Source organism: Podospora bellae-mahoneyi, chromosome 2 (genome assembly GCF_035222275.1).
Source record: "Podospora bellae-mahoneyi strain CBS 112042 chromosome 2, whole genome shotgun sequence".
Taxonomy (NCBI): domain Eukaryota; kingdom Fungi; phylum Ascomycota; class Sordariomycetes; order Sordariales; family Podosporaceae; genus Podospora; species Podospora bellae-mahoneyi.
This window is the reverse complement of record NC_085881.1, coordinates 919,878-946,121: the sequence shown is the minus strand read 5'-3', so window position 1 is coordinate 946,121 and position 26,244 is coordinate 919,878. Positions and strand designations below refer to the sequence as shown.

Sequence of the window (26,244 nt, the reverse complement as noted above, 5' to 3'; positions counted from 1 at the left end):
GGAGGAGGAGGAGGAGGAGGAGCAGGAGGTGCCGTTGATTGTGTTTATTGGGGATGGGGTCTCTGATTTCCCTTCTACGAGGGAGGCGGATGTGTTGTTTGTGAGAAAGGGGTTGAGGTTGGAGGGGTATTGTGTTGAGCATGGTATCAAGTATTTGCCGTTTGGGAGCTTTGCTGATATTCAAATGATGCTGGAGGAGATTCTGGAGGAGGATGAGAGGAAGACGGGCGGCAGGGGAAGGCCGGCGAGGTTTAACCCGAGGGCGGATATGTGGAGGAAGGTGTCGAGTCGGAATGCTGTGCCGCGGTATGTCGTCATGACACCCATGGAGGAGAGGGTGTTTTTGTGGCCTGAGGCTTTTAGTGAGCTGGTTTGTGACGGAAATGTTGCTGGGGATCGGGCCGGTGTTGTTAACAACGGGAAGCAGCAGATGGATGGAGCCGTTGTTCCGTCTGGGCTGGTATGATATCATTTTGTGTCTGTAGGTTAACTTGTGTGTTACAGAAGTTAGGTAATGTGAATTAGGTCAGCATGGCATTTGACTGGACTATGGAATAGTTGCTGCTATTGGATGGAAATGTCATCTTGAGTGCGGATAGCTCGGATTATTATCTTGTTGGTGGAGGGTGTGTGAGTGCATATCTGGCTGAAAAGGGGGCGTAGAAAAGACTTCACAAATCAGATATTATTGCGCCACTGGCGAGAGTGTGGTTTCAAAGCCCCCGAGGGCTGGCATGCTGGCAGGCTGGCACCCAAAAATAACCCGCGAGGCTTTTACTACGGTATACGCAATGGGCATGGTGAGCGGTTTCTGTGTCCAGCTCCAGGGCTCACTTGGGACGAACGGGAAGGTCACCGCTGCGACGGTCTTTGTTTGCAACAGCTACCAAGTCACGTAGGCATCTCCTGACAGAGCAGGAGACCCAGATTGCCGGGAGGTCGAGACCATCACTGCCTTTTCCCGAGCCCTCGGAAACTCTTTGTGAGGTCGATCGATCAGGTTGCGCAAACCCCAGTCGGCCACAGCTGGGGCCAGGCTGATGCAAAGTTGCAGGAGGCGTGGTGTAGGTTTGAAGCCGTCACTTTCAGGCACGTTCATGCGGGCAGCATGCGGGATGTGGTCAGAGTGTTTGATTGAGAAAAATGTACTGTGTTGGTCGCAGCATCAGGCTTTGCAATATCCGGTCCCGCTCGTTTAAAAGGGGGAGCAACCCGAGGGCGACGCGTGGTCCAATCTGCCAGTCCTCCAAAGCTCCAAAAGCAGCATTCATCTCAAACGAAAGGTGCCTCAATCAGGGTGCGTTGGAATGACGGCCCACCTGCCTGATGAGAATGGACAGATGCTGATTGACGGCTGTACGCCCAACAGCATTCGCTGCGGACGACACATGAGTATACACGAGCCCGTCCCCGATGCCTTGACTTGTTTTTCCTTCATTTTGTTGAGCCCAAAACAAAAACTATCCATCCAGCCATATCTCGTCGACCAAGACACACATAACGTCAACTGTGAGCACCGCCAAAAACAGCTTGGTAGCCGCTGAAGATACTCCCCAATTTCGCCTAGAGCCGCCCCCTAGACCCAGCAGCTGAACGGGTCTAAAGTTCTTTTGGGCAGGTCTCGGCATCGCCAATCCTCCGGGACGCGCCCAGCACACCAGCGCCCCGCCATCACAGCTCCACCGCCCAAATTCACAAATACCTAGCTGGGCCCCCAAGCCCCGTGTCTCCCTGTTGCTAGGTGGATGACGTCCTCGTCGTTTTCCCAGCTCCATTCTTCTCCAAGCTTCTATCCGTACCTCTTTGATCTGCTCCCGCCCAGGTCATCGGGTCCCTGACGTCGACTGTGCGGGCACTACAACTACTGGGAACATCGAGGGATCCATCAACAACAACCAAAGTTGCGACGACGGACCACTACCCGCACACGTCCCACCCTATCATTGCCACTGATTCGAAACTAAGAAGGGAGAGAGAAGGGGAAAGCTGGGGAAGGACAGCCATCTAGCCAGCCATCCTGTTTTGATCTGCCTTGCTCTCTGCGAGTCTGCATTACATACCACCTACCACCCACCACCCACCAAACACAGCAACAGAACAGCACAGCACAGCATTGGAGAGTGGCACTCTTGGAACCTACGTCGTAATTGATTGGGCCCTCCTTCGATTGGATTGGAGGGTCAATTGCAAGAACAAAATAAATCTTGGAACGATTACCTACTACACGATCGTGCCAAGGTAGATAAAGACACGCATACCCCGCGCCAGCCCACCCACCTCTTAGCATAATGGCTCGCTTCATCCCCAACCGTCTGAAGCCGGGCTACTCCAACTCTGCCGCCAACTCAGCTTCGAACAGCCGTAGTGCCAGCCCCATGCGCAGCAAAGGAGATTCCGCCAGCCCAGAGGGCCGCAGGGAGACGGGCCTGGTAGTGCAGGTATCGATTCTACGGGTATGAGGACCACCTACCATCACCATCACCATCACCATCACCACCATCGCTGCTCTCGTGGTGCCAAGGAGTAGCATCGCATACTGACTTGCTGAAAATCCAGGCCAAAGATCTCGCTGCCAAGGACAGGGGAGGAACGTCGGATCCGGTGAGTACATCGAGTGCGGTATCCATTTCACAGGAGCTGCAGATATCCCACATTGTGCTCCCTCTTCTACCCCCGTGAGGAAGTGACTGGTGGCTGATTGCTGCAACTCTCGCCCAGTATCTCGTACTCAATCTTGGCGAATCGAAGCACATTACACACACCGAGTCGAAGACACTGAACCCAGAATGGAACGAAACATGCCAGCTCCCCATCAATGGCATCCAGAGCCTGCTCCTCGATGTGAACTGCTGGGATAAGGATCGCTTTGGGAAGGACTACTTGGGCGAGTTTGACCTTGCCCTGGAGGAGATCTTCGCCGATGAAAAGATCGAGCAGCCGCCAACATGGTACAAGCTGAAGAGCAAGCGTCCAGGGAAGAAGACGGGCGTTGTTTCGGGCGAGGTCTTGCTGCAGTTCTCTCTGCTCGACACCTCCAACAAGGACGCCAGCCCCCAGCAGATCTACGAGAAGTTCGCTGCAATTGCTAAATCTGCTCCGGCAGTCGACGCCTCGTTGACCCCTACTCCATCTCGTACCCCCGTGCTTGCTCCGACCAAGGGCAAGGTGCCATCGCCGGCGCCTTCGTTGGGGGGAAGAGTAACCGACGACGCCGATGAGGACGACGACTACGACTACGAAGACGAGACCCCCGAAGATGAGGACCCTACCAAGCCGGAAACTGCCGAGAAGAGAAGGAGGAGACTGCGGATCAAGGGGCTGAAGCGCAAAAAGAGGCAAAACCCCTACGAATTTATCAACGGCGGTAGTGACGTGGTTGGTATTATTTTCCTGGAGATTTGCAAGATTACCGACCTTCCCCCGGAGTCGAACGTTACAAGGACGAGCTTTGACATGGATCCTTTTGTGGTTGCTTCGCTTGGCAAGAAGACATACCGGACCAAGACGATCCGTCACAACCTGGATCCCGTGTTCAACGAGAAGATGATCTTCCAGGTGTTGAACCACGAACAGCAGTACCAGTTTGCTTTTACTGTCATTGACCACGACAAGTACTCTGGAAACGATTTCATTGCCTCCGTGAACTTTCCGGTACAGGAAATCATCTCCAAGGCACCAAAGGCGGACCCCGCCACTGGACTGTATAACTTGAAGGAGGTAGCTGAGTTCTCGGCTCCGGCGCAGAGGACCCGTTTTATGAGACTGGGTCTTTCCCGGACCAACTCTAGCCAGAGCTTGTCCAAGCAAGCTAGGCCTGCATTGTCCAAGAATCCGTCAACCTTGACCAATGTATCTTCTCTTGTCGCAACGCCGGCATTGGGCTCTGGTCAACAGCTTCATGAGGTGCCTGAGGGCGCTCAAACACCCGCTATCAATGCTCCGATCCCCGCCGGACTCGTTCAGCCGGGGGAAGGCGGTGTCGCTGCGGCCGCCGCGAACACGGCTGAGAATGCCTCACCAGAAACTGAAGATCCGGATTTCTTCCCTTACACACTTCCCCTCAGGATGAAGAACCTTGAGAAGTGGGAGGATAAGCATAATCCACAGCTGTACATCCGTGCCAAGTACATGCCTTACGCCGCACTCAGGCAACAGTTCTGGAGAGCTCTGTTGAAGCAGTACGACGCCGACGAGAGCGGACTTATTAGCAAGGTCGAGTTGACCACCATGTTGGACTCTTTGGGATCGACCCTGCGCGAGTCGACGATTGACAGCTTCTTCCTCCGATTCCCCCATAAGGCGGGTGATAATGAAGACGTCGAGGACCTAACCATGGATGAGGCCGTCATCTGCCTGGAGGACCAGCTTGAGTCCAAGGTCAGAACTCCGGGTGTCGTGGAGCGTGTGAAGAATATTCTCCCAGATGCCGCCGAAAAGGTCAAGAACCTGCTGCCTATACCCGGCAAGGAGTCGCATCCCGATACTGTCCAGCCACCGAGCGAGTCTGACCTTGGCGGAACCGACAGCATCACTGTTCCAGAGTTGGCGACTCCAGGCGAAGAGGGCGATTACCTCGACCGGGACGATCTCAATGCTAGCAACACCGAAGAACATGTGGTAGAGATCCGCGAATGCCCCATCTGCCATCAACCGCGCTTGAACAAGCGCAAGGATGCAGACATCATCACCCATATTGCCACCTGTGCCAGCCAGGACTGGCGACAGGTGAACAACCTGATGATGGGTGGGTTCGTTACGTCCAGCCAGGCCCAGCGCAAGTGGTACTCCAAGGTGATCACCAAGATCTCCTACGGTGGCTACAAGCTCGGTGCCAACTCTGCCAACATCCTCGTGCAAGACCGCATCACCGGTCAGATCAACGAAGAGAAGATGAGCGTCTACGTCCGTCTTGGTATTCGCTTGTTGTACAAGGGTCTCAAGTCCAACAATATGGAGAAGAAGCGCATTCGCAAGCTGCTCAAGTCTCTCAGTATTAAGCAGGGCAAGAAATATGACGACCCTGCTTCCAAGGCCGAAATCCCCAAATTCATCGCCTTCCACGGATTGGACTTGTCTGAGGTGTTGCTTCCTCTGGACCAGTTCAAGAACTTCAACGAGTTTTTCTACCGCGCTCTCAAGCCTGATGCCAGACCAGTTTCTGCACCAAACAACCCGCGCATTGTGGTCTCTCCGGCCGATTGCAGATCCGTCGTCTTTAACCGCGTTGACATTGCCACCAAGGTCTGGATCAAGGGTAGAGAATTCAGCGTCAAGCGTCTCCTAGGCGATGCCTACCCTGAAGATGCCCACCGCTACGAAGCCGGTGGCGCGCTGGGTATTTTCAGACTGGCACCTCAAGACTACCACAGATTCCACATCCCCGTGGATGGTGTTATGAGGGAACCCAAGACCATTGCAGGTGAATACTACACTGTCAACCCAATGGCTATTCGGTCGGCACTGGATGTGTATGGCGAGAATGTGAGGATTGTCGTGCCTATTGATTCCCCAGAATTCGGACGGGTAATGGTGATTTGCATTGGTGCCATGATGGTGGGCAGCACCGTGATTACAAAGAAGGAAGGGGACGAGGTCAAGAGGGGTGATGAACTGGGCTACTTCAAGTTTGGCGGGTCGACGCTGGTGGTGCTGTTTGAGAGTGGAAAGATGATGTTTGATGATGACTTGGTGGACAATTCGAATACTGCGCTGGAGACCTTGGTGAGTTTTACCCACCATCTTTGTTCACAACAACTGCTAACAAGACCAGGTCCGCGTCGGCATGTCGGTCGGCCACGCCCCCTCTGAACCGCAATGGACCCCTGACATGCGCAAGGACGACGCTCAAATCACCGAAGCGGACAAGCAGGACGCCAAGCGCAGGATCCAAGGGCAGGTCGCGGAGGAGAGCCCGAACGATGACAGCGGCAGCGGGCTTGATGTGGACGGGGAGGGTGATGGCGAAGTGACAGTCAAGGTTCCCCCCCTGGGGACGACAAACGGGCCGGCAGTAACCGCCTGATTTTATTTACCAATCGACAAGTTAATGAGGGCTGATTTCTCAACGATGACAGTGAAAAAAGAAGAAGGCATACATACAGGTGTAAGAAGAGCAAGCGTCGTTCATCCACTCGCTGTTTTAGAGGCAGACACCTACTTGATGTGTCAAATAGTAGGGTTAGTATTGTTGTAGTGTTGTTAAAATAGAATTAGTGTCATCTTTTATATGCCGCAGTACATATGGGATTTTGCGTACATATGGATATCAATTACGGCATTGGATTTCCTGCTTGTTGTATGAGTTCAAAATCAGGGGTAGCCCGGCCGGATTTATCCCCTACTTTTATCTCCGGCCCGCCCCGCATTCTTGCTGGTCTGTTGCGAGCTTCCTGATGAAGCAGCAGTTCCTTGTGCGGTCGCGCATCGCGAGAATTGCGCCATCGGTTCGGGCTCCACAGTTGAGGTGTGTGTAAGCCAGGTGAGCAAATATGAAAGTTGTGTATAAAGAGAGAGGTGTTTCGGTGTGTTTTTATCTCTAAGACAATTCAACTTCATCATCACCAATTCCACGCATTCCTGATACCCATTTGTCATTTTTTTCTTTTTAGAGATACCCCATCCCATTTTCAAACCTGTTCAGCAGACAAAGAGGCAGCTGTATCTTATCGCTCAACACCATCACCACCAACAACAATCTAATCTCAGACCATCTGAACCCATAACCGCCCAAATGGTGAGCCTTGTCATGTCATACAAACCAAAAAAACAGTTGCTAATAAGGAAGAAAAGGTCCACGCCGACGCAACAAACTTCTCCCCCAACCTCACCAAACCAGAAGCCTACCAGCAGCTCCTCGACGAGGTAGAAGGTCTTTGTTACGAGCAAAGAAACTGGGTGTGGTAAGATCTCCCCTTGTGCCCCCTCCCTATTTCACCACCTTCACCCCATCTCACCCTTTCACCACCCCAACTGCCACCCCCTATCACACCCCTTTCCCCCTCAACTACCTAGCATTCATCCACCCCCCTCTTTACCCCCCGCCCCCGTATCTCATCCACATTCAAAACCCCAAACATCATCACCACCATGAAATACCACCACGAAATACCACCATGAAATATCACCATGAAAATATCACCATGAAATATCACCACAGACTTCGTAGTGAAAAATCGAGCTGACAAAAGGGCAGCAACCTCTCCAACACCTCCTCCCTTCTCTGGCACCTCTACCGCTCCCTCCCCTCCCCCTCCTCCTCGGTAAACTGGGCCGGCTTCTACGTCCACGACCACACCTCCCCTCCCACAAAACCACGCCTCATCTTGGGTCCGTTTCAAGGCAAAGTCGCCTGCCAAACCATCAACTTCGGCCGCGGAGTCTGCGGCACAGCAGCCGCCACCCAGACAACTCAGCTCGTCCCCGACGTCGAGCAGTTCCCAGGCCACATCGCCTGTGACTCGTCCAGCAAAAGCGAAATCGTCGTCCCCATCATGGTCGAGGGCAAGGGCGTGGTAGGGATAATCGACATTGACTGCACAGTCGAAAACGGCTTCGACCAAATAGACAAGGAGTACCTCGAAAAGCTGGCGGACTTTTTAGCAAAGAGCAGCGACTGGCCTTGATGAAGCACATAATAACAAAAAGAAAAGTTGATTAAAAACTACCATAATGTCCCAAAACCTTTTTCTAGTTCAAAAGAAACGTCAAGATGCCTTTCCCACCACCATAACCTAGCAATGTCTCGGTCAAAAATCAATCGATACACAAACAAGCATGCCAGATACATGCACATCAACCCTAGTCTCCTTGTCATCAGAGCAAAAAGGAACCACCCAATGTCAACACAACCACCATTCCCGTCAGAAGCAACGGGATCTTGACCACGGCTCTAGCGTTGGCCGGGGTTGATGTCGCCGGCGCCGCATTTTCACTCCCCTTGGGCGTGCTGGACGAAGTCACCGTCCCAGAACCTTGCTCCGCGTCGCCACTGCTAGTGCCAGCATCCACAGCATTCTGAGACCCGTCACCACCAAGACCGGGTCCAGATCCAGCCCCCTCCATCATCAACATCTTGGCCTGCTCAGGGATAGCTGGCAGCAAAGTCGTGTCAATGAGCCAGTTGGCATCCTTGGTAGGGCAGGCATTGGCGTGTGTCGTCGAGACAAATCCTCCATCTCCTTCGGGGGGTGGGTTGGCAGCCAAAGCAGAGGCAAACTTCTCAAACCCATCCAGTTTCTGAACCGAGGAGCCCTTGACGCTAGGAATCTTTGCAATGCCGTAGCCATTATCCCCCATGGCGTATTCGTACATCAGACCTCCAGAGTACACACTCGTCATCTTGTCACTCATCAGAGCAGCAACCTCGCCAAAGTCTCGGCCATTGGTAAGGCAGCCATACTCCGAGAGGCTACACATCGTCAGCATCATCCCACACCACCACCACCAATCCGAAAACCAACTCACAAAATAGGCAAACCATAATCCGAAAAGTTCTTCACCTTCTGGTCCCATCCCGCCGTCCGAAAGTCCGAATTGCACCACGAGTAATCATTCTGTTGTTCACGTCAGCGACCAAACCACCCCTTTCCCACAACACCCTCTCAGACAACTTACAAACGCAAAAAAATCCGACCTCTCATCCTCACTCCCACAATTCATCCAATCCGCCTGCTGCCTCCTATTACTCCCCACATCCGCCGCCGAATACCCCACCGGCACCTTCCGGTACCCCCTCTCCCCAATATACCTCCTCATGTCCCTCGTTACTGCCTTCACATACCTCGCTGCCAGCGTCGAATTCACCACATCATTCACCACCTCATTCCCCGAAAAAAACGCCAGCGTATTCTCATACTTGGCAAACTCGTCAATCGTCGCAAACACGCTCTGCAGATACTTTGCGTTATACGACGGCGCCGGGTCGTACCGGTTGATGCTGTACAGCGGATTGTTGGCATCGACAATAACGTATATCCCCGCATCCGCCAGCTTGCCCATGCACTCATCATGCCTGGCAGAATTGTCAATAATGTAGACCCGAATCGTGTTGATGCCCAGCTTTCTGAATTGGTCAATGTCGCGGCTGCAAATCGTCGTGTCCGCCAGGGGGTCCGCCATCGCCGAGGAACCGCCCGGTTGGTAGTCCACTCCGCGAATGTAAAACCGCTTGTCGTTTTGCCAAAAGGCTGTTTTATGATCAACATCAGCCAAGGTCCCCATTTTAAAAAAGGAGTGGTAAGGACAAACCATTCCCGGAAACAGAGACAGCAGGCAGGCTACCCCTCTTGGTGGGAGGTTGAGCAACTGTCGGCGACGGGGTGGCTATCCCAAGACTCGGGAGCATCGTTGCCAAGACCGGCACCAATGCGAGGGATCTCATCTTGGCTTGCAGCAAGAAAATCCAGGGAAGATTGACAAGTGTGAAGAATGTCTCAATGCGGGTTGCTGCAAGGAGAACCAACGTTTCGATATTAAAGATGGGTGGTGGTAATCAAAGAGTCAAGAAAATAGAAAAAGAGTTCCAAAATCGAGAAGGGCGGTATCAAAAGTAGCGTTGTTGAACGAGAGAATATCTTGTTTTTTTTTTTTCAGAGAGTCGAGGAGGGTGAAAGCGAATGTTTTGGAAAGAGAGAGAGAGAGAGAGTGTGTGTGTGTGTGTGAAAGAAAGCAAGAAAGCAAGAAAGCAGACAGACTCTGGGGTTATTGAAGAAGCACTGGCCTGCTGGTTCAAGAATAAAAGAAGGAAGGAGTACGGTGCTGTCCTCGACCGGGAAGGAGAAATGTGAAGGTGAAAAGGCCGGAAGCAGTTGCACTCACTCCAGTTGACCTTGCAACCAAACCACACAGGCAACGAACACCAACCTACCTGCCAACGGAAAGCCCAATCAGTCACCTCAGTCATAATGAGCAACCGTTACGCAGTGACCTTCCATGTGCGCCATGATCAAGATCGCTTCCCTGTGCAGCCACACACACACACACATACACACACACACATACACACACACACATACACACACACACATACACACACATACACACACACACACATACACACACACACCCCACCCGTCTTTTCAGCTTATAACTCCTGTTGCTGCTGCTGCTGCTGCTGCTGTCTTACAAACATAGGTAGGGCAGGAAGTAAGGTAAGAGGGCTCGTGAAATCTCGGCCGATGTTGTCCATCAAGAGGGGCCGAAAAGATCAGCTGTTTCCACATTCCATACCTAGATATCTATCTAGGTGGAAAGACCATCCGAACTGTTGATGGAAGTAGCCAAAGTCAAAGCTGTGGGCCCGTCAGGGGTGTCAGCGGGAACTGGCAATGACGGCGTGCGGTCATGCACGCACCAAAGGCGGGAAGGACGTTATTGCCAAGATCTTGCGCCTTTCAGGGGACAGCCGTTCACCGTGCCACCCCTGCTTCACATCAAGTGGTTGTCGTGGTGAAACAGCATAACAGTCAATATAATCCCAGCTGTTTAGAGCCAATCCAGGTCCCAAACACTATAAACATGCTACCCTCTGACACAACCGTCCCCACCAATTCATCGCCATCTACCACCAGGCATGTGGATATACGACAGAATCTATGTACAACCCCCATCTTGGGAGAAAGAAGCCCACTACCACCCCCCCGCGGTATCCTGCCCATCACCATTCATTCCCACTATACTCAGTCACCCCCCCGACCATCCACTAAACAGCCTGGATATAACTCGCCGGCACGCTCTTCGTCACACCCCCCTTCTCCACCTCCGCCCACCCATCCCCTGGGTCCTCCTTGATAAGCACAAACCTCTCCCCCTCCGTCATGCTATGCTCCGCATCGCTCTGCGCAGTGTAATCATACAATGCCTCGGCATACTTGAGCTTCTTCGCCCCTCTCCTCGGCGCCACAGCAGGGCCCTTCTTCTTGATCGTGCCACCGATCGACGAACCACTGTTAGAGTAGGTAGATGGTGGTCTCGCCGACTGACCCGTATGCTGCGGCGCAAGGGACGGTGGTGGTGCCGCCAACATTTCAACATAACTTGCTGGCACGAGACCTTCTTTGTAACCTGCTCGTACTTTGATCCATCCAGAGCCATCTGTGAATGCTGTTAGTAAGCAGAGCAATAAGAGGAAAAGGGAGGCAACATACTATCTGGCTCCAATATAACCAGCTCCCGTCCTTCCTGAATCGACAACTCCCCATCACCCCCTGCCTCAAACGTGTACAGCATCTTCCCCTTCTTCTCCGCTTGCCCATTGGAACTGGGCGTGCTACCCGGCAACTCGCTAATATACGCCGCCGGTGGAGGCGCAACGACTCGGTTCTTCCTAACAGTCGTCGTCGAAGCTGCCGGCGTAATGCCTGGTCTTGTAGCGCCGGGAATCTCGGGAGGTGTCTCCTCCGATGGAGAGGTCATCGATCGCTGCGCACTGGCAGCGTATCCCGAATTGACCGAGCTGATCGTCTCTGACCTGCCCAGAGCAGGGAGTTCCGCCACATGATCGGGTGGCCCATTGCTAGGCTTCAACAGAGAGTTAGCAGCCTCCTGTCGTTCCTGCTTGATCTTCTTGCGCTCCTCCTTGTTGAGTTCACCTGGGCACTCGGCTGGGACTTTCATCTCGCATTTGCTATGGCAAGTGTACCCGCAGTCTCGGCAGTCGAATCCCTTGGCGGACAAACCCCATATCCTCTCCCCGCAAAGGTCGCAATTGGTGGGGATTTTGAATGTTTGCGACTTGAAGTTGTGGTTTCTAGCGCCGAGAGTAACATCACCCACGACAGAGGTGATGGTTGATGTCTCAACCTCGGCTGTAAGACGCTTTCGGTCGGCCTGGTGTAGATCTTCCTGGATCATAAAAAGCTGCGCAATAACTGTGACCTCGTCTTTCTGCTCCCTTCCATCCCTAACGTTCTGCTTTGTCCGCTTCAATCCTTCTACTTCACGCCTCTTCTTGTCGACCTCGCGGCGCAGTTCTCCCAGCTGGCTCTTGGACTTGTTGAGCACGTTTCGTAGATAAACCTTGGCCGGGTCGTCGATGGCCATTGATTCATCGTCGTGCCATACTGGACTGGGCTCAAATACCTTGTCCGCCGGCTCTTGGAAGGCGCCCATGTTATGCCTGATGTACATCATCGAGTCCAGGTGAGGCTGGTTGCGCGTGATCTCCTGGGTCAAGTGCTGAATCTGCCCCAAGCTCTGTTGGAGCATGTTGGTCTCGAGATTTGCAGCCACGGTCCACAGAGAGTTGAGCTTGATGGTTCGGAATTCGGAAAGATCCTGGAGGCTGTCCATGACTTCGGGCAGGTACTCGTGGTAGTATTTCTCTTTTTGCTTGTTGGTGACGTTGATCGCAATGAGGTAGGTATTCTTGACGTTGTTCATCTCGTGTATTTGCTGCTGAAAAGAGCTCTGTGCCTTGGCCTTGTCGAAGGAGGACTCGGTCTTCTTCCGCTTGCTCTCCACCTCCTGGCAAGCAGCATCATATTTGGTCTTTTGCTTCCGCAGGTCGGCATACGATGATTCTCTCTCCTTCTCCAGCCTCTCGGCGTACTCGACATGGCGCTTGCGTAGCTCTTCGAATCGTCCCGAGATGACCTTGAGGGGATCGGCTACTTTGGTCACAAGTTCGTTTCCGTACCGATCGTGTTCTTCGGCTCGAGATTCTAGCGTCGTAAGATGGGTCGTCCATGTGGTGAGGGATGCGCTGAAACGATTCGTCAGTATGGGAGGGAAGCCGGAAGTAAGGGGTGGTCCAGCACGCACCTCTCGAGCGAGCCAGGGGTCATGGTAGGAGTATCGCCGACGCTCAGACTGGTTGACTTCTTCGCCTTCTTTTCAAAGTACTTTTTGGCCAGCGCATTGAGCTTGGCACTGTACTCCTTCTCTATGGCACTTCGTTCACGGTAGAAGGACTGGATATCGTCGAGCCAGGCGATGCCATTAGCAACCCAGGCATTCGCCGGTTTGAAGCCATCCTACAGCGTCCGTGGTTAGCCCGACGCATACCACTACAATAGTGGCCAGTCCTCCATTGACGATGTATCTAGGATTCGAACCTTGAGCTCCGATCCAAAGGTCGGCGCAACGTCTACTTCGGCCATGATTCCCGATTCCGTTCCGGCGTGTCACTTGCGCTTCCTAGACCGCTACAAAGCTGTTTTCGAATCTAAACCATGCACGATAGGCAGCAAAGAGAGGGTATGCAAAAGATAGTCTTTGGATTTTATGGAGGTAGGTCCGTGGTATCCGCGCATCGTCTGTCAAAATAGTACTCGTGTGCGGTGGTGGATGAGGGATTCTGGTAACTGGCCTGGCAAAGTAACACGCGGAGTTGATGGTGACCCCTCCACAGTGAGGTAAGGTGGCTAAAATAAATGTACCCCAGCGAACCATGCAGCTTGCAGCATCAGTGCGCCCTGCGCAGCCCCCTATGCCAAGCGAAGTGGGACGACCAAGACCAGCTCGCGAACCATGGACATGGACATCCATTCGGAAGTTGGGAATAGCGTCTTGCTTCTTCAATTGCATGCTGTAATATCTATCGAAGACATATCCGTCAGAGAGCTGCTTACGTAGCTTCAAAGCAGTCCATGACCCTAGTCTGGGCCCTGGCTAGACATTCGGGAGAGACCGAATCCTGGATAATAAGGCGGTCTCATGTACATAAGTGCAACAATGTCATGCTTGAAAGAGTTTCCATTGTCTTTAAGGAAGCAACCATGCTTGCTGGTAGAGCCACTGCGTGTGTTTGCAGGCAGCTGCTAACGCTGGACCCTGATTGAAAGCATTTCAAACGGTGGTGTAAAGCCTAACTTGTCAGGCACCAGCGCCAGTGTCAGTTACCCCGCCAAATCAAGCAGCTTCAATTGCAGGTGCAGCCCCACCATCACATCGCTCTTGCTTTGGCTTCCGGAAAGTGTATACCTACCAAGCTGGGCTTCTTCTTCCTTTGTGATATTCTCTGCCAGCTTTCCATCCGACAACAACTAGAACCTCAGGTTTCCGTCAACATCCTTGATCCAGTTCAATTTCAACTACCTGACCTGACGACCTCGAGCTCGTTCCCCTCACAGTAAGTGCTCCTGCATCTCTACGACCGACCAGTCGCGAACACAACCTTGACGGCAAGGACGTGATCTGCGACTCGCGGTCAGGGCCAGTTTCCACGACCGCCAGTTGGTTTCGTCCTCCACAACAACGTTCCGCCCAGGCACCTGTACCTGCCTTCTACTGGCAACCTTAGGTCGCTGTTTTACGCGTATATTAACTGAGAATTTCCACAGTCCCTCTACCCCTCAACCAATTTTCACCCAAGTCGAAGCCATGGCGGACCTCGCGAGCCGCATCTCCAAGCCGGAGGAGGGCGCTGCCCCCCAAGTTGATGACCCGACCGAGGGTGCCAATAGCGTTGGCATCGTCGAGAACGCCTACGACGTCGAGGTCAAACTCGCCGACCTTCAAAATGATGCCGAAAGCCCGCTCTTCTCCGTCCAGTCTTTCGAGCAGCTTGGCCTCCCCAAGGCGATCAACGATGGCCTTTTAGCTATGAACTTCAAGAAGCCATCCAAGATCCAAGAGAGAGCCCTCCCTCTCATGATCAGCGACCCTCCTACAAACATGATTGCTCAGTCCCAGTCCGGCACCGGCAAGACTGCTGCTTTCGTTCTCACTTGCCTGGCGCGCGTGGACCTCGCCAAGCCGCAACAGCCTCAAGCTCTCCTTCTGGCTCCGAGCAGAGAGCTTGCTCGGCAAATTCAGGGCGTCGTCCAAACAATCGGTCAATTTTGTGAGAACTTGATCGTGCAGGCCGCCATCCCCGGCGAAGTCTCGCGTGAGACTGGTGTCAGGGCCAGCATCGTGGTAGGAACTCCAGGCACCGTCATGGACCTGATCAGGCGTCGCCAGTTCGATGTGTCTCAGCTGAAGCTACTCGTTATTGACGAGGCGGACAACATGTTGGACCAGCAAGGTCTCGGTGAGCAGTGTGTGCGTGTCAAGACGTAAGATTCTTCCATCCCCGGATGCAATGGGCAGCTCACTGACAGAAAATAGTCTACTCCCCAAGACCATCCAAATTCTTCTTTTTTCCGCCACCTTCCCAGACAATGTCCACCGGTTCGCGCAGCAGTTTGCGCCCAAGGCGAACGAGATCAAGCTCCGACACACGGAGCTGACAGTCAAGGGCATTTCTCAAATGTACATGGATTGCCCGGACGAGGGCCAGAAATATGATGTGCTTTGCAAGCTCTACGGTCTCATGACCATTGGCTCGTCCGTCATCTTCGTCCGCGTAAGTAGTCGCTGGCAAGAAAATGTGTATCATCCTCCTTCTGACCAACAAATATAGACTCGTGAGAGTGCCAACGAGATTCAGCGCCGCATGGAGGCTGATGGCCACAAGGTGTCTGCCCTTCACGGTGCCTTCGAGGGCCAGAACCGTGATGCTCTCCTCGACGACTTCCGCTCCGGTCGTTCCAAGGTTCTCATCACCACCAACGTCTTGGCTCGTGGCATTGATGTGTCCAGCGTGTCCATGGTCATCAACTACGACATTCCGATGAAGGGCCCCGGCGCTGGCGTGCCAGACTACGAGACCTATCTTCACCGTATCGGCCGTACTGGTCGTTTTGGTCGTGTTGGCGTCTCTATTAGTTTCGTCTGCGACAGACGAAGCTACGAGGCCCTTTCAGACATTGCCAATCACTACGGAATCGACCTTGTTCAGCTCAGCCCTGACGACTGGGACTTGACTGAGAAGCACGTGCAGGACGTGATCAAGTCCAGTCGTGCCCGCCCCGATTACGCTCCTAATGCCCTTGGGAATTAGTTCTCCTGTGGGCGGGGCAGTGCTCGGTGGGAAAGGTTGTCCATGATGATGGAGGACTAATTGTGGATATGGGCAGGAATTTGCATGACTATGGATGAAAATTTGCACTTTGCGGGTGGGAGTTTTTGAGAAATTGAGCTTTTCGTGGGCAATGGGCATGTAGTTGAGCACGCAGAGAGATTTGTTAGATACCAAAGGCGAATAAGAAGCCGGAACTTTTCACGATTACTTTTGACTCCTGATGTTTGCCGCCGCCGGGTCCTGGGATTTTATGATTTTCCTCGGATCCCTACAGCATCTGTGTATCACAGATTGTCGGCGTGCATATGGGGAGTGAATGTAGTTGAGTAGTTGATCGACCAAAGGCGCTTGCGCAGGTCCCAGCGGCAAGGAGAGGTTTCTGACGTAGTGTACTTTTGATCGTCCCGAGTTACCCCATCTGCCTTGTTCGTCTCCAAATTGTGGTTTTAGAAGGTGTCTGTTTCTTGTGCCAAAGTTGCTTCGCCTGACAATAGCATCCGGGTATCTATGTAACGGTTTCCCCGCGATATTGTTCAGTGATGAACTCGCCCGAAATACCTACCCGAACACGGCCGAGCAGCAGCATTCGGATAGGTGGAGGTTACAGCCACCCGAGTCAACGAAAAAAGAGTACATGGTGGCTGTATCTGCCAAGATGTAGTTCTTATTGGTGTAAGACAACTGCTTGTGCAGAAAATGATGAGGTTTGAATGGTTGGATGGTAGATACCATCCACGTGATTGACACCAATTCGGGTGGTTTCAATGAGGTTTGGGCCAATGAGGGGGGTTTCCGCCCCTTCTTGAGGGCCAGGCGGCTAAAAATGGGTGTAAGCGCCTACACACCTATTTGGCACTGCCTGGTTTTTTGATGTGAGTGGATGGTGTGTTGTCTTTGCAGGAGATGCAGAGAGATGCACTGTGGGGTTGGCGGATGGGTGATGCAAGGGGACAGCCACTTTTGGGTGCTGTTGCTGTTTGGGGTGGTTGGAGGGGGGAGGGAGAGGGACTGATGTTTGCTTTTTGGGGAGAGCGAAGAATTCGGGAGATGGGTTTCAAACTGAGATTTTAAAAGCTGAAAAGGGGGAAAAGGGCGGATTCGGGAGGGGAGGATGACGCAACGAGGCTGTCTTTCAAGTATAAGTTGGTTATGGGAGGTTATGGTCAGACGAAGTGCGGCGCTGTGCGGTACTTGGTCTTCCCGCCCGGTATGCACATCCGCGGCAGGGGTAAGGGATCTTGTATCTCTTGGACATTGCCCTGTCTCTTTTCTAAATGGGTGGGCGGTATCATTAAGCGCAGCCCGCGGGTAGGCGTGCAGTGGAGGGAACAGGCGCTCAGCGGCAAGCAAGGGTATGGGTAGGTATGTAGGTGTGTACCAAACCTGGTTGAGGTTAGGGTCAAGCCACGCTTGATATGGGGATGGTGTGTGTGAGTGGTCCTACCCGCCGCGGTTGAGAGATCGATGAGATGACAACGAGGTGGTGGTGTGTGACACCGTCGTTCTTTTGATCTCTTCTCTTCTTTTCTTCAGGTTTATCCCCGAGTTGCTCACTCCCTGTATCACTTTCTTTTTTCTCATATTCTTCTTGTTTCAAGTTTTTTTCTCTGTTTCCTTTTCGAGGTTGTATCGTGATAGGGGTTCTGGTTTCTGGTTTTTTCTTTGGACGAGAACGACTTTCCCATGTTTTTTTGTTCATGATCATCATCATCATCTTTTCTTAGTTTCTATCCCTCTCCTACAGTGTTATCGTGGATACGACATGAGAGAGATGCTGGCCTTCGTCCTCAACAACCCTTAATGTTTACACACCCTCACCGAGACCAGACCAGGTCGGCCGCTTTCTGCCCTGTCAAAAACTCACCTGCACATCGCCCAGCCGCCGAGGTAACCCGCCGCTGGCTATACAACCATAGGCCTCCCTACACGAAGCTTTGCTTGGCGGACCTAGATTGTTGAACAAGGGGGGACCTTTGTTCGGACGAAAAGAAGAAGTTTGGAAAAGGTTTTGTTGTGGAGTATGCAGATGGACTGAAGGTCCTTTTGAGGTGGGTAACTTTACATAACCATGATGGTCCTGGTCTGAAACTTTGTCGAGGGGAGAAGCTGACACTTGAAGGGGGATACAGATGTTGCTTCAGAGAATGGCATATAGGCTGTTCTTACTATGCCTCACGTTATGGACGACACTGCTTACCTTTGCCAACGCCCAACAGCAGCAAACCAAGAACGTCACGTCAGAGATCCTCAACTTTGTGCCGCAGTGCGCTCAGGAGTGTTTCCGGTCGTTTATTGCGGCGAACTTCGACTCGAGGATATGCGGGAACTCGCCGTCGCTGCAATGTTTGTGCCGGCAAACAGGGTTGTCGGGGTATACGGTGGGAGAGGGTGCAGTGTCGTGTATAATTGGGGAGAGTCAGTTGGGGTCTTGTCAGGGAAGGGATTCTACCAGTGAGTTCATTACGAATGGATAGGCGGTGTTGATTTGCTGACATTTGGGAAGGCGATACGACTACGACGGCTTATAACATGTGTGTGGGCGTGTCGAAGGCGGCGCCGAGGACACACGAGACTCTTACAGCTACTTTGATTCGGCCTACTGGGACAGGAGGTCTGATTGTACCCACACCATCGCCGACAAGATCAGTCACCGGCACTGCGACATCAACAACAGCAAGCTCCACGTCGACCTTTGCTTCTCGAACACGACCTCCAATTGCTACGGCCAGCGACCCGAACGCGACGTTCATCCCCGCTGACCCCTCAGCAACACCAACCGCCCCCCCCGTTGCTTCAAATCCTCAGCCAACCTTGAGCATCGGCCAGGTTGTTGGGATTGTAGTAGGATGCGTTGCCATGGTGCTGCTGGGAGTTGGACTGATCTTCCTGGCCAGGTGTATTCGGCGGAGAAGATATGGAGATCTGGAAGGGGGTGACTCTGGGTTCGCAAAGATGAAAGAGTCTCCAAATAATGGAAGGGCCAGCGTGTTTCCTGGTCTTCAAATTTCGAGTCCGTTGGCTCGGATTCCAGCGGAAAGGGACCCAAACGATCCACGATGGAATTCGACTCCGGCTCTTACTCCGGCAGTCAGCAACACCAACTCGGAGAGACGGGTTCCAGGTGTTGGTGTCGGCTTGAACGCATCTTTGTTTGCGAACGCTACGATGGTGCCTTCCCCGCAGCCAGCTCGCACTGCTTCCCCGAAGGTTCAGGCTCAGAATAGTGTTCCAAAGGTGGTTTTGAGCCCACCTGCTCCGGCACAACCACAACCACAAGGGAGCCCGCCGAAGCCGACGTTGACTCTCGCTATTCCGCGACCACAAGAGCGCATGTATCGAGTTCCTGCCAGCCGGACCGATAGTGTTGTCACCGAATTTGCCGAGGATGGAGAGGTCGAGACAGCGAAAACAGCAAAGACTTCTGTCTGGAGGCCACCACCGAGCGATCCTCAGTCTGCGACAGCCATGTACTTTGCTGATAAGGGAGGCAATTGGGTGTTGCGGAATACACCGTCGCAAAGGCCGGAGCAGAGACCGGAACAGAGGCCTGAGCCTTCTGTCAACAAGAACAAGGCCGTGCCTCCACTGCCGAAGCCCCAGCAGGCTTCCGTTCCTCTCGCTCAGGCCGAGCTCCCAAGCCCTGACCTGCACAAGACGAGAGCTGAAAGGGCCAAGGATGCCTACGTGATGTTTTCACCAAACGCCTTGGTGTCACCTCTGAGAATTCCTTCCAAGGAAAGCGCGAAGATGCTCGGGTCTCCCATCGCATTCAAGGACCAACGCCGCGAGCCACATGTTTCGAGGCAAAACCCTGCCAACAGGTCTTCGCAGACTGCCGAGACTCTCACCAGCTCTCCTGAGTTGGGAAGGAAACAGGGCAAGCAGCCGGATACATACTTTGATGTGATGCGGGAAGGGCGGGAGCTGACTGGCGATCGGAGCAAGAGACGGTCAATGAGGAGGGCTAATCGGAGGAACTCTCAGGAAGGGGCACAGACACCTGTGCGGTCACCATATGAGGATGACGCTGTTATTGAGGATGAGATGCAAGTGGACTTGTCGCCTGTGGTGGAATCGCCCAATACGCCTATCTCGCCGGGGAAGTCTCCTGTCTCTTACCCAAAGATCAGGAAACGCACCGAGGCTGCTCAGGTACCGCCTGTTCCTGAGAGAGCCGATAGGAATAGTAGAAGCAGCAGGGGATCAGACTTGCTTCCGCGAGGACACCAGTACAATGTCTGGCACCCAGGGCATTTAATGCCAGCTGCTCCCCGAGGGCCCAAACGGCCAACATATGGCGCCAGTCTCAACCCAGTGCGAGTGCGCAATCCAGCGCAGATGAGGACTGGATCCCCTGACACTCGCGGGGGACCTACCATTGAGGACCAGTATTTCCACAGCCAGAAGAGGTTGTCAAACCCAGCTTCATACTGGGGAGGGCCATCATCATCCCAACCCCGACCTGCGCAGGAAACTCGGCCACCGTATGATCCCCGCCAGCAGCCGCAACAACAACAACAACGACCAAATCCTCAGCAACAGCAACGGCCCTACCCCCAACAACAACAACAATACCTCCAACCCCAACAACGCCGCCCTCAACAACCACAACAATACTCCCAACCCCCACCTTACTCCCAACCCCCTTTCCCGCAACAATACCTCTCTCAACCACAACAACAACAACAACAACAACAACAACAACAACAACAACAACAACAACAACAATACAAACCTTACATCCCCCCGTCTTACCCCTCCCCAGCAGGAGCAACATCTTCTTCTCAAACCCCCATCGACAGCGCAGTAGCCATGTCCAATCCAGGGGGCTCAAACTCGGCCCACAGCAGCCAGTCCTCCTTGCTGCTGGCTAAACGCCGAGGTCCGGACAAGGCAGCGGCGTTGACGCTGGCGAACGCGGGTGATTCCTACCAGAAAAAGGCACAGAGCACAAACTGGCAGAGGCAGGATTCGGATGAGCTGCCGCCGATTACGCCGGGGTGGGTGCCTGAGTTGACACCTACGAGGAGGGGGGATGATTTGTTTCTGAATGTGAGGTAATAGGAAGATGTTGGTTATGATGAGATGGCATTCTCTTTGGACACACTGTCAAGAGATGAGGTTTCTTTTCTTAGCCGTTTTGGCTGGGCGTTCAAGCCTTTTTTTTTTTTTGGGAGGGTTCTTTTAGGGGCGGTTATCAGCGTTTCTTTCACTTTTTATTACATTGTACAATAGCGAGCATACGCATGCAGAAAGGGCATGAGGAGGGAGGGAGGTCATTGTAAGCATATATGGGGTTTTCTTTTGTGGGAAAGTATCAAGGGATACCCGGCGGCACAAATGATGAGGAGGGGACAGAAAGATGTGTATATATAGTAGAGACATTTTTGTAATTGCTTGGAGGGCAGAGACAAGAGAGGGATGGACATGTACAAAAGGCTGAAGAGTCTACAGAGAATGAGTCCTTTTCACCACTGTCTCCCTTTTGCTATAGCCTTTCTCGAGTAAAGTATGCGATTTTGTTGAATCTGGATTGTCACGAAGCACCGACTTTCCAAGGATCACCGATTGAAATGAGATCGCAAGAAACATCCGGGTTGCCCGGCATTTGACAGTCGGTGAAGTGGCGAGGGGCGCCCAGGCCTCAATCTCAATTGCAGACGGGGATAATATCAAGGAGAGCCTGGGATTTATTCTTGTAAACACACAGATAATAGATGCAGCAATAACCCTAACCATCTCAGGGTTAAGCTGGGATATGCCCCGCCTTTTCACATGCGCGATCTCGCTGACGAAGTTACCCCTCTGTTTATCGATAAGCAAAGAGAAAACCCCGCAGTTCTCCCTGTTCTCTGTGGATTGTGGGGGGTGGTCTGCCTGTCACCCGAGAGATGTCATTCCCTCCAAGAACTACAGGCAGGTCGTTTCCTGTCAATTGATGGAAGCAAAGAAACGTCCCAACGGCTAGCCATGGCATAAGAAACATTCCATCACACCTTCTCTGGGACCCGGGGGATGGACGAACCCACCTACCATGTCAGTCGCCGTTGGCACGTTGCACACACACGTTTTCCACGGGATGTTTCCGAGCGATTAGATGGCGCATACCTACCCCAATCGGGAGTTGATTTGGATTTCTAAGCACTTGTAGGCAAGACTCCGATCTGAGGAGACAGCAGCCCAGGTCGGGCAGATAGCCGAGCGGTTGTTTACTTTGCAGTACACAATTTGTTGTTGTCATTATTCAGCTCCACGCAGTTTATTTAGTTGCTGCTTACTTTGTCAAACGCTTGAATGGCTCTCTGGGTCGTCCGATGGACGGAAGTGTCAGTCTCTCCAGACTCCACCAGGGCCAAAGCTTAACAACACCTGGGTCTCGAGAATTTCCCCGGTTTCCAGAGTCTGGAAGGTGAGTACAAAAAAAATTGGCATCCCCCGCTGTCGGAACTCTTTCGTCCATTTTTCGGGGAGACAGGGAGTGTGAGAGTGGATGCCAAAAAGGTAGTCCGCTCGGTAGTAGTTCCAGCCCCATTGTTCTTTTTGAAGAAGGTCCCCTTGTTGGGGTTTGCCGCCTGCCAACGCGAAAAATTTAAAGCAGGTCCCTGAAACTACGGCTTGTATTTTTTCTCTTCATTTTTATTGCCGCGGGCTTATATATTGTTTGAACTTCGGTACATTCTTATGTAAACATCGGATCGTGGAACGAAAGAGGGGGAGTTGTTGCTCTTATAACTCCCTTGACAACCAAGACAGGATATCCCGACTTGTGACTTTCAACTCATTTCTCGCCAGTTTCATGCTTTTATTTTTTCAACTCTTTATATCAGCGCTCACTCACATCGACGATCAAATAAAGTCTGCCGCCTTCCGACATCTCACAGCAGACCCCCAAACCTGGTCAACAGATTTGGCCCAGTTGCAGTCGAGAACGATTGCGTGCTCTGGATGACGCCTTTGCTACCTGCATACTCCAACAAGACGCCAGCAGCGTCATACACTCTGATTCGGCTGCCACAACCCGCCAAGCGGTAGCGAATAGCTGCAAGGCTGCGAACTGGAACGTGGGGTGTGTTACTGGGGGAGGGGGGGAAGCAACCATCTACACGCATTTGCTCACGCTCACGCACTGCATAGCACCATCGTTCCGGAAATAGAGAAGGCGCATTTCTGGAAGCAGCGAGGGGAGGAGTTAGAGGAAAGGTTGAAAAAGAGGGAATCTGGGGTAAAAAGGGGGGTTGGCATCTCTTGTCTTTGCCTCTCACATCCCGTTCTGGTGATAGCATCAGCGAGGTTGTTGCAGGTGGAAGAGTGAGAAACTTCTTCTCTTATCCAATTTTTTGGAACTCCCGCCCAATACGTTGTGTGAGAGCTGGGCGGCCATTGGCTCGATATCTCTCTTCACTACTTTGCAACACTCATTCACGCACACCCTCTGTTTCGGTCTCTCTCGGTCACAACACTATCCTTTCAGGGATCCGGATTTACACGTATTACAGCTTGCTGGACCCTGAAATATCCAATCTTGTTGGAACATTTGGAGCCTTATCTTGCCGGAAAGCGACGGCATTTCACTCGTGACTAAACAGCACATCACGACAACCCTCCGTTTCGTAAACCATGGGTCTCTTGTGCGTATAGCCCGTTTTATATCCTGCCCGCACCACACATACACATCTCACCACACCGCTTCGCTCTCGTCTATGTATGGCGTCATGCTGATATTCTGCAAAGGGCGCTGGGAACGGCCTTGGATTGGCCAGAGGCGAAGACGAAGGCTCATCATGTCAGGGCCTGGGGCATCAAGGTGAGTGAGGGCACTTGTAATTGCATGGAAATCTCGGGAAGAGCCGGAGCCTTGGTGGTCAGCGACGAGCTAACACTTGCTTTTGTCCTGTAGCAATTGCTGGAGATATGGAATAAGGCCAAGGTCAAGGAGAGAGATGCCATGCTTTGGGGTGACGAGGTATGTTTTCTTCGAGTGCTGATTCGTAGACTGGTGCTGAGACACTTCTAGGTCGAGTACCTTGTCGTGACATATTCCAAAGATGACCCCAAGGTTTTGCTCTCTTTGAGGCAGGCTGATATCCTCGCTGCTCTGGCTGGAGACAAGGATCTGGCCAAGGAGGTTACGCCCCCTGCCTCCCCCGGTGGGACGAAACCAAAGTAAGAGAAGCTTGATTTGTTGAGGAGACCGTCCGTACTAACCGTCATAGGGACAAGTATCCATCCCCAGTCTTCCATCCCGAATTCGGCAGATTTATGCTTGAAGCGACCCCTGGTAAGCCATGGGGCATCGACTTCAAGGAGCTCTTGCATGTTGAGCCTGATATGAAGTTAAGGTATGTACACCAGTAAGCTCGAGTAAGAATCCTTCTTCTAACACGACGCAGGCGAGCCATTGCCAAGGATCACATGTTGCCTAATGAGTACCCAATCACCTTGACAACCTTCCCCAGGATAGGTAGCCCTGGCGTTTTCACTGAACCCCATTATCCAGTCTCGGGACCCAAACTGAGGTCACAATTTGTCCCCGATGAAATCGCCAATCCTCACATTCGTTTCCCAACGCTCGCTGCCAACATCCGATCCCGGCGTGGCCGCAAAGTACAGGTCAACGTACCTGTGTTCAGAGATGAGAACACGCCATGGCCGTGGAAGGACCCAACTGTCAACTACGACCTTCACAACTGGCCCGAAGACGACGACGTCCGGAATGGCGCCGCACCAGACAACTTTATTCACATGGATGCCATGGCGTTCGGCATGGGCTCTTGCTGTCTTCAGATCACCTTCCAAGCAAAGAACATCACCGAGGGTAGAAAGATGTACGACCAGCTCTCACCCCTCGGCCCCATCCTCCTGGCGCTGACGGCTGCCACACCAATCTACAAGGGTTTCCTCGCCGATACCGATGTGAGGTGGAATCAGATCAGCAAAGCTGTTGATGATCGCACTGCCGAAGAACTAGGCGAGAAGCCTCTACAAAACGACCGCTGGCGTATTCCTAAGTCGAGATATGCCTCCAACTCGACCTACATCTCCGAAGACCCCAGGCTGAGGGAAGAATACCTCGATCCCAACCTAGTCATCGACCCCGAAATCAAGCAGCAGCTCCTCGACGGCGGCATGGACGACCGCCTCGCCACCCACTTCGCTCACCTCTTCATCCGCGACCCCATCGTCATCTTCAACGAAGACCTGGAAGTCCTCGACCTCTCCAAGACGGACCACTTTGAGAACATCCAAAGCACCAACTGGCAGCACATGCGCTTCAAGCCTCCCCCAGCGGACAACAACATCGGCTGGAGGGTAGAGTTCCGCCCAATGGAGATTCAAATTACCGACTTCGAAAACGCGGCCTTTTCGGTCTTTATGGTCCTCATCACGAGGGTGATTTTGTCGTTTGACCTCAATTTCTACATCCCCATCACCAAAGTCGACGAAAACATGGAGACCGCCCACAAGCGGGATGCTGTCCTTCAGGAGAAGTTTTGGTTTAGGCGTAACCTCTTCTCCTCCCGGCCGTCGAGGGGCTCAGGCTCAGGCACCAACACCCCCCGCTCTGGTGGCGGTGGCAGCAGGGCCAACTCGCGCCCTCCGTCGCCTGTTGGTCCGGTGGAAGATGAGTACAAGCTCATGACTGTCAACGAGGTCATCAATGGCGACGAGGAGGGGGAGTTTCCGGGTTTGATCCCGCTTGTGGAGAGTTATCTGGACTCGGTCAATGTGGACGTGGCGACCAGGTGTCAGTTGGCGAGGTATTTGGATTTGATCAGGAAGAGGGCGAGTGGGGAGTTGTGGACGGCGGCGAGGTGGATTAGGGAGTTTGTCAAGGGGCACGAGGGGTACAGGAGGGATAGTGTGGTTAGTGAGGAGGTGAACAAGGATTTGGTGGGCAATGTGATTGAGATTGGAGAGAGGGAGGCAAAGGGGAAGGGGTTTAAAGGGTTGGGTAGGGGGGTTGAGAAACTGCTGGGGGGGTTTTAGATGGGATGAGGTGAGGGGGGTCATACATAGTCATGATATACGTTTGCTTTTTTTTTGTGTTTTTTTTTTTGGTTTTTTGTTCAAGGTGGGTGAGCGCCGGCCGGATGGGGGTGGCTGTTTGCTTCTGAGCTGTGTGTATATTTTGTTTTTGCAAGAGTAGATAGAAGACATTGCGCTGCTTTTATATACACGTCCTATTGTCATCCTACTTGGTAAAAGACGGTGGCTTTATCCATGCCCATGCGCAAACAAGAGTATGTGCTGATTAAGATGCATGTACAATTGATCACCATCCTATATAACAGCTTAAACTAGCCTCGCAAGACGCATTTAGAGGAAATGAGGGCCTTGGTAACTTGTCAACAAGTTTAAACTAAAGTAAGCCGGGTTACAGGTCGGGAAGGTAAATAGGA

The 26,244-nt window shown here is 52.7% G+C and overlaps 7 protein-coding genes across 7 annotated transcripts; 5 read left to right on the top strand and 2 right to left on the bottom strand.

Annotated features, from left to right (window-relative positions):
* Positions 1-1,149: 1,149 nt before the first annotated feature.
* PSD2 (phosphatidylserine decarboxylase) lies at positions 1,150-6,022 on the top strand (the record flags this gene model as incomplete). Its single annotated transcript, XM_062875894.1, has 4 exons — positions 1,150-2,453; positions 2,557-2,601; positions 2,719-5,721; positions 5,771-6,022. The coding sequence occupies exons 1-4, from the start codon at positions 2,289-2,291 to the stop codon at positions 6,020-6,022; spliced, it is 3,465 nt and encodes a 1,154-aa protein (XP_062734440.1). The 5' UTR covers positions 1,150-2,288.
* A 708-nt stretch (positions 6,023-6,730) lies between these two features.
* QC761_201630 (uncharacterized protein) lies at positions 6,731-7,638 on the top strand (the record flags this gene model as incomplete). The annotated part of the gene is made up of 3 exons (XM_062875893.1): positions 6,731-6,733; positions 6,790-6,899; positions 7,193-7,638. 3 exons carry the CDS (start codon positions 6,731-6,733, stop codon positions 7,620-7,622), a joined length of 543 nt encoding a protein of 180 aa, XP_062734439.1. The 3' UTR covers positions 7,623-7,638.
* A 25-nt stretch (positions 7,639-7,663) lies between these two features.
* On the bottom strand, positions 7,664-10,203 carry GAS5_1 (1,3-beta-glucanosyltransferase). Its single transcript, XM_062875892.1, has 4 exons — positions 9,247-10,203; positions 8,614-9,185; positions 8,464-8,552; positions 7,664-8,407 (listed from the first exon to the last, which is right to left on the bottom strand). Exons 1-4 carry the CDS (start codon positions 9,377-9,379, stop codon positions 7,813-7,815), a joined length of 1,389 nt encoding a protein of 462 aa, XP_062734438.1. The 5' UTR covers positions 9,380-10,203; the 3' UTR covers positions 7,664-7,812.
* A 260-nt stretch (positions 10,204-10,463) lies between these two features.
* Positions 10,464-13,729, bottom strand: bzz1. The gene is made up of 4 exons (XM_062875891.1): positions 13,053-13,729; positions 12,760-12,971; positions 11,145-12,700; positions 10,464-11,091 (listed from the first exon to the last, which is right to left on the bottom strand). The coding sequence occupies exons 1-4, from the start codon at positions 13,095-13,097 to the stop codon at positions 10,700-10,702; spliced, it is 2,205 nt and encodes a 734-aa protein (XP_062734437.1). The 5' UTR covers positions 13,098-13,729; the 3' UTR covers positions 10,464-10,699.
* DBP5 (RNA helicase required for poly(A+) mRNA export) lies at positions 13,519-16,104 on the top strand. The gene is made up of 4 exons (XM_062875890.1): positions 13,519-14,068; positions 14,280-14,996; positions 15,049-15,286; positions 15,344-16,104. Exons 2-4 carry the CDS (start codon positions 14,320-14,322, stop codon positions 15,821-15,823), a joined length of 1,395 nt encoding a protein of 464 aa, XP_062734436.1. The 5' UTR covers positions 13,519-14,068; positions 14,280-14,319; the 3' UTR covers positions 15,824-16,104.
* A 901-nt stretch (positions 16,105-17,005) lies between these two features.
* QC761_201590 (uncharacterized protein) lies at positions 17,006-20,905 on the top strand (the record flags this gene model as incomplete). Its single annotated transcript, XM_062875889.1, has 3 exons — positions 17,006-17,892; positions 17,974-18,295; positions 18,348-20,905. Exons 2-3 carry the CDS (start codon positions 17,974-17,976, stop codon positions 20,903-20,905), a joined length of 2,880 nt encoding a protein of 959 aa, XP_062734435.1. The 5' UTR covers positions 17,006-17,892.
* Positions 20,906-22,060: 1,155 nt separating this feature from the next.
* Positions 22,061-25,831, top strand: GSH1 (glutamate--cysteine ligase; the record flags this gene model as incomplete). The annotated part of the gene is made up of 6 exons (XM_062875888.1): positions 22,061-23,472; positions 23,576-23,648; positions 23,742-23,807; positions 23,859-24,007; positions 24,058-24,183; positions 24,235-25,831. Exons 1-6 carry the CDS (start codon positions 23,462-23,464, stop codon positions 25,829-25,831), a joined length of 2,022 nt encoding a protein of 673 aa, XP_062734434.1. The 5' UTR covers positions 22,061-23,461.
* Positions 25,832-26,244: the final 413 nt, after the last annotated feature.

Coding starts and splice junctions, on each gene's coding strand:
- GAS5_1 (XM_062875892.1), bottom strand. CDS start 9,379: ATGAGATCCCTCGCATTGGTGCCGGTCTTGGCAACGATGCTCCCGAGT. Junction 9,186..9,246: donor TGTCTCTGTTTCCGGGAATG/GTTTGTCCTTAC, acceptor ATCATAAAACAG/CCTTTTGGCAAAACGACAAG. Junction 8,408..8,463: donor GATTATGGTTTGCCTATTTT/GTGAGTTGGTTT, acceptor GACGATGTGTAG/CCTCTCGGAGTATGGCTGCC.
- bzz1 (XM_062875891.1), bottom strand. CDS start 13,097: ATGGCCGAAGTAGACGTTGCGCCGACCTTTGGATCGGAGCTCAAG. Junction 12,972..13,052: donor CCTTTGGATCGGAGCTCAAG/GTTCGAATCCTA, acceptor CGGACGCTGTAG/GATGGCTTCAAACCGGCGAA. Junction 11,092..11,144: donor GGTTATATTGGAGCCAGATA/GTATGTTGCCTC, acceptor CAGCATTCACAG/ATGGCTCTGGATGGATCAAA.
- DBP5 (XM_062875890.1), top strand. CDS start 14,320: ATGGCGGACCTCGCGAGCCGCATCTCCAAGCCGGAGGAGGGCGCTGCC. Junction 14,997..15,048: donor CAGTGTGTGCGTGTCAAGAC/GTAAGATTCTTC, acceptor GACAGAAAATAG/TCTACTCCCCAAGACCATCC. Junction 15,287..15,343: donor CGTCCGTCATCTTCGTCCGC/GTAAGTAGTCGC, acceptor CAACAAATATAG/ACTCGTGAGAGTGCCAACGA.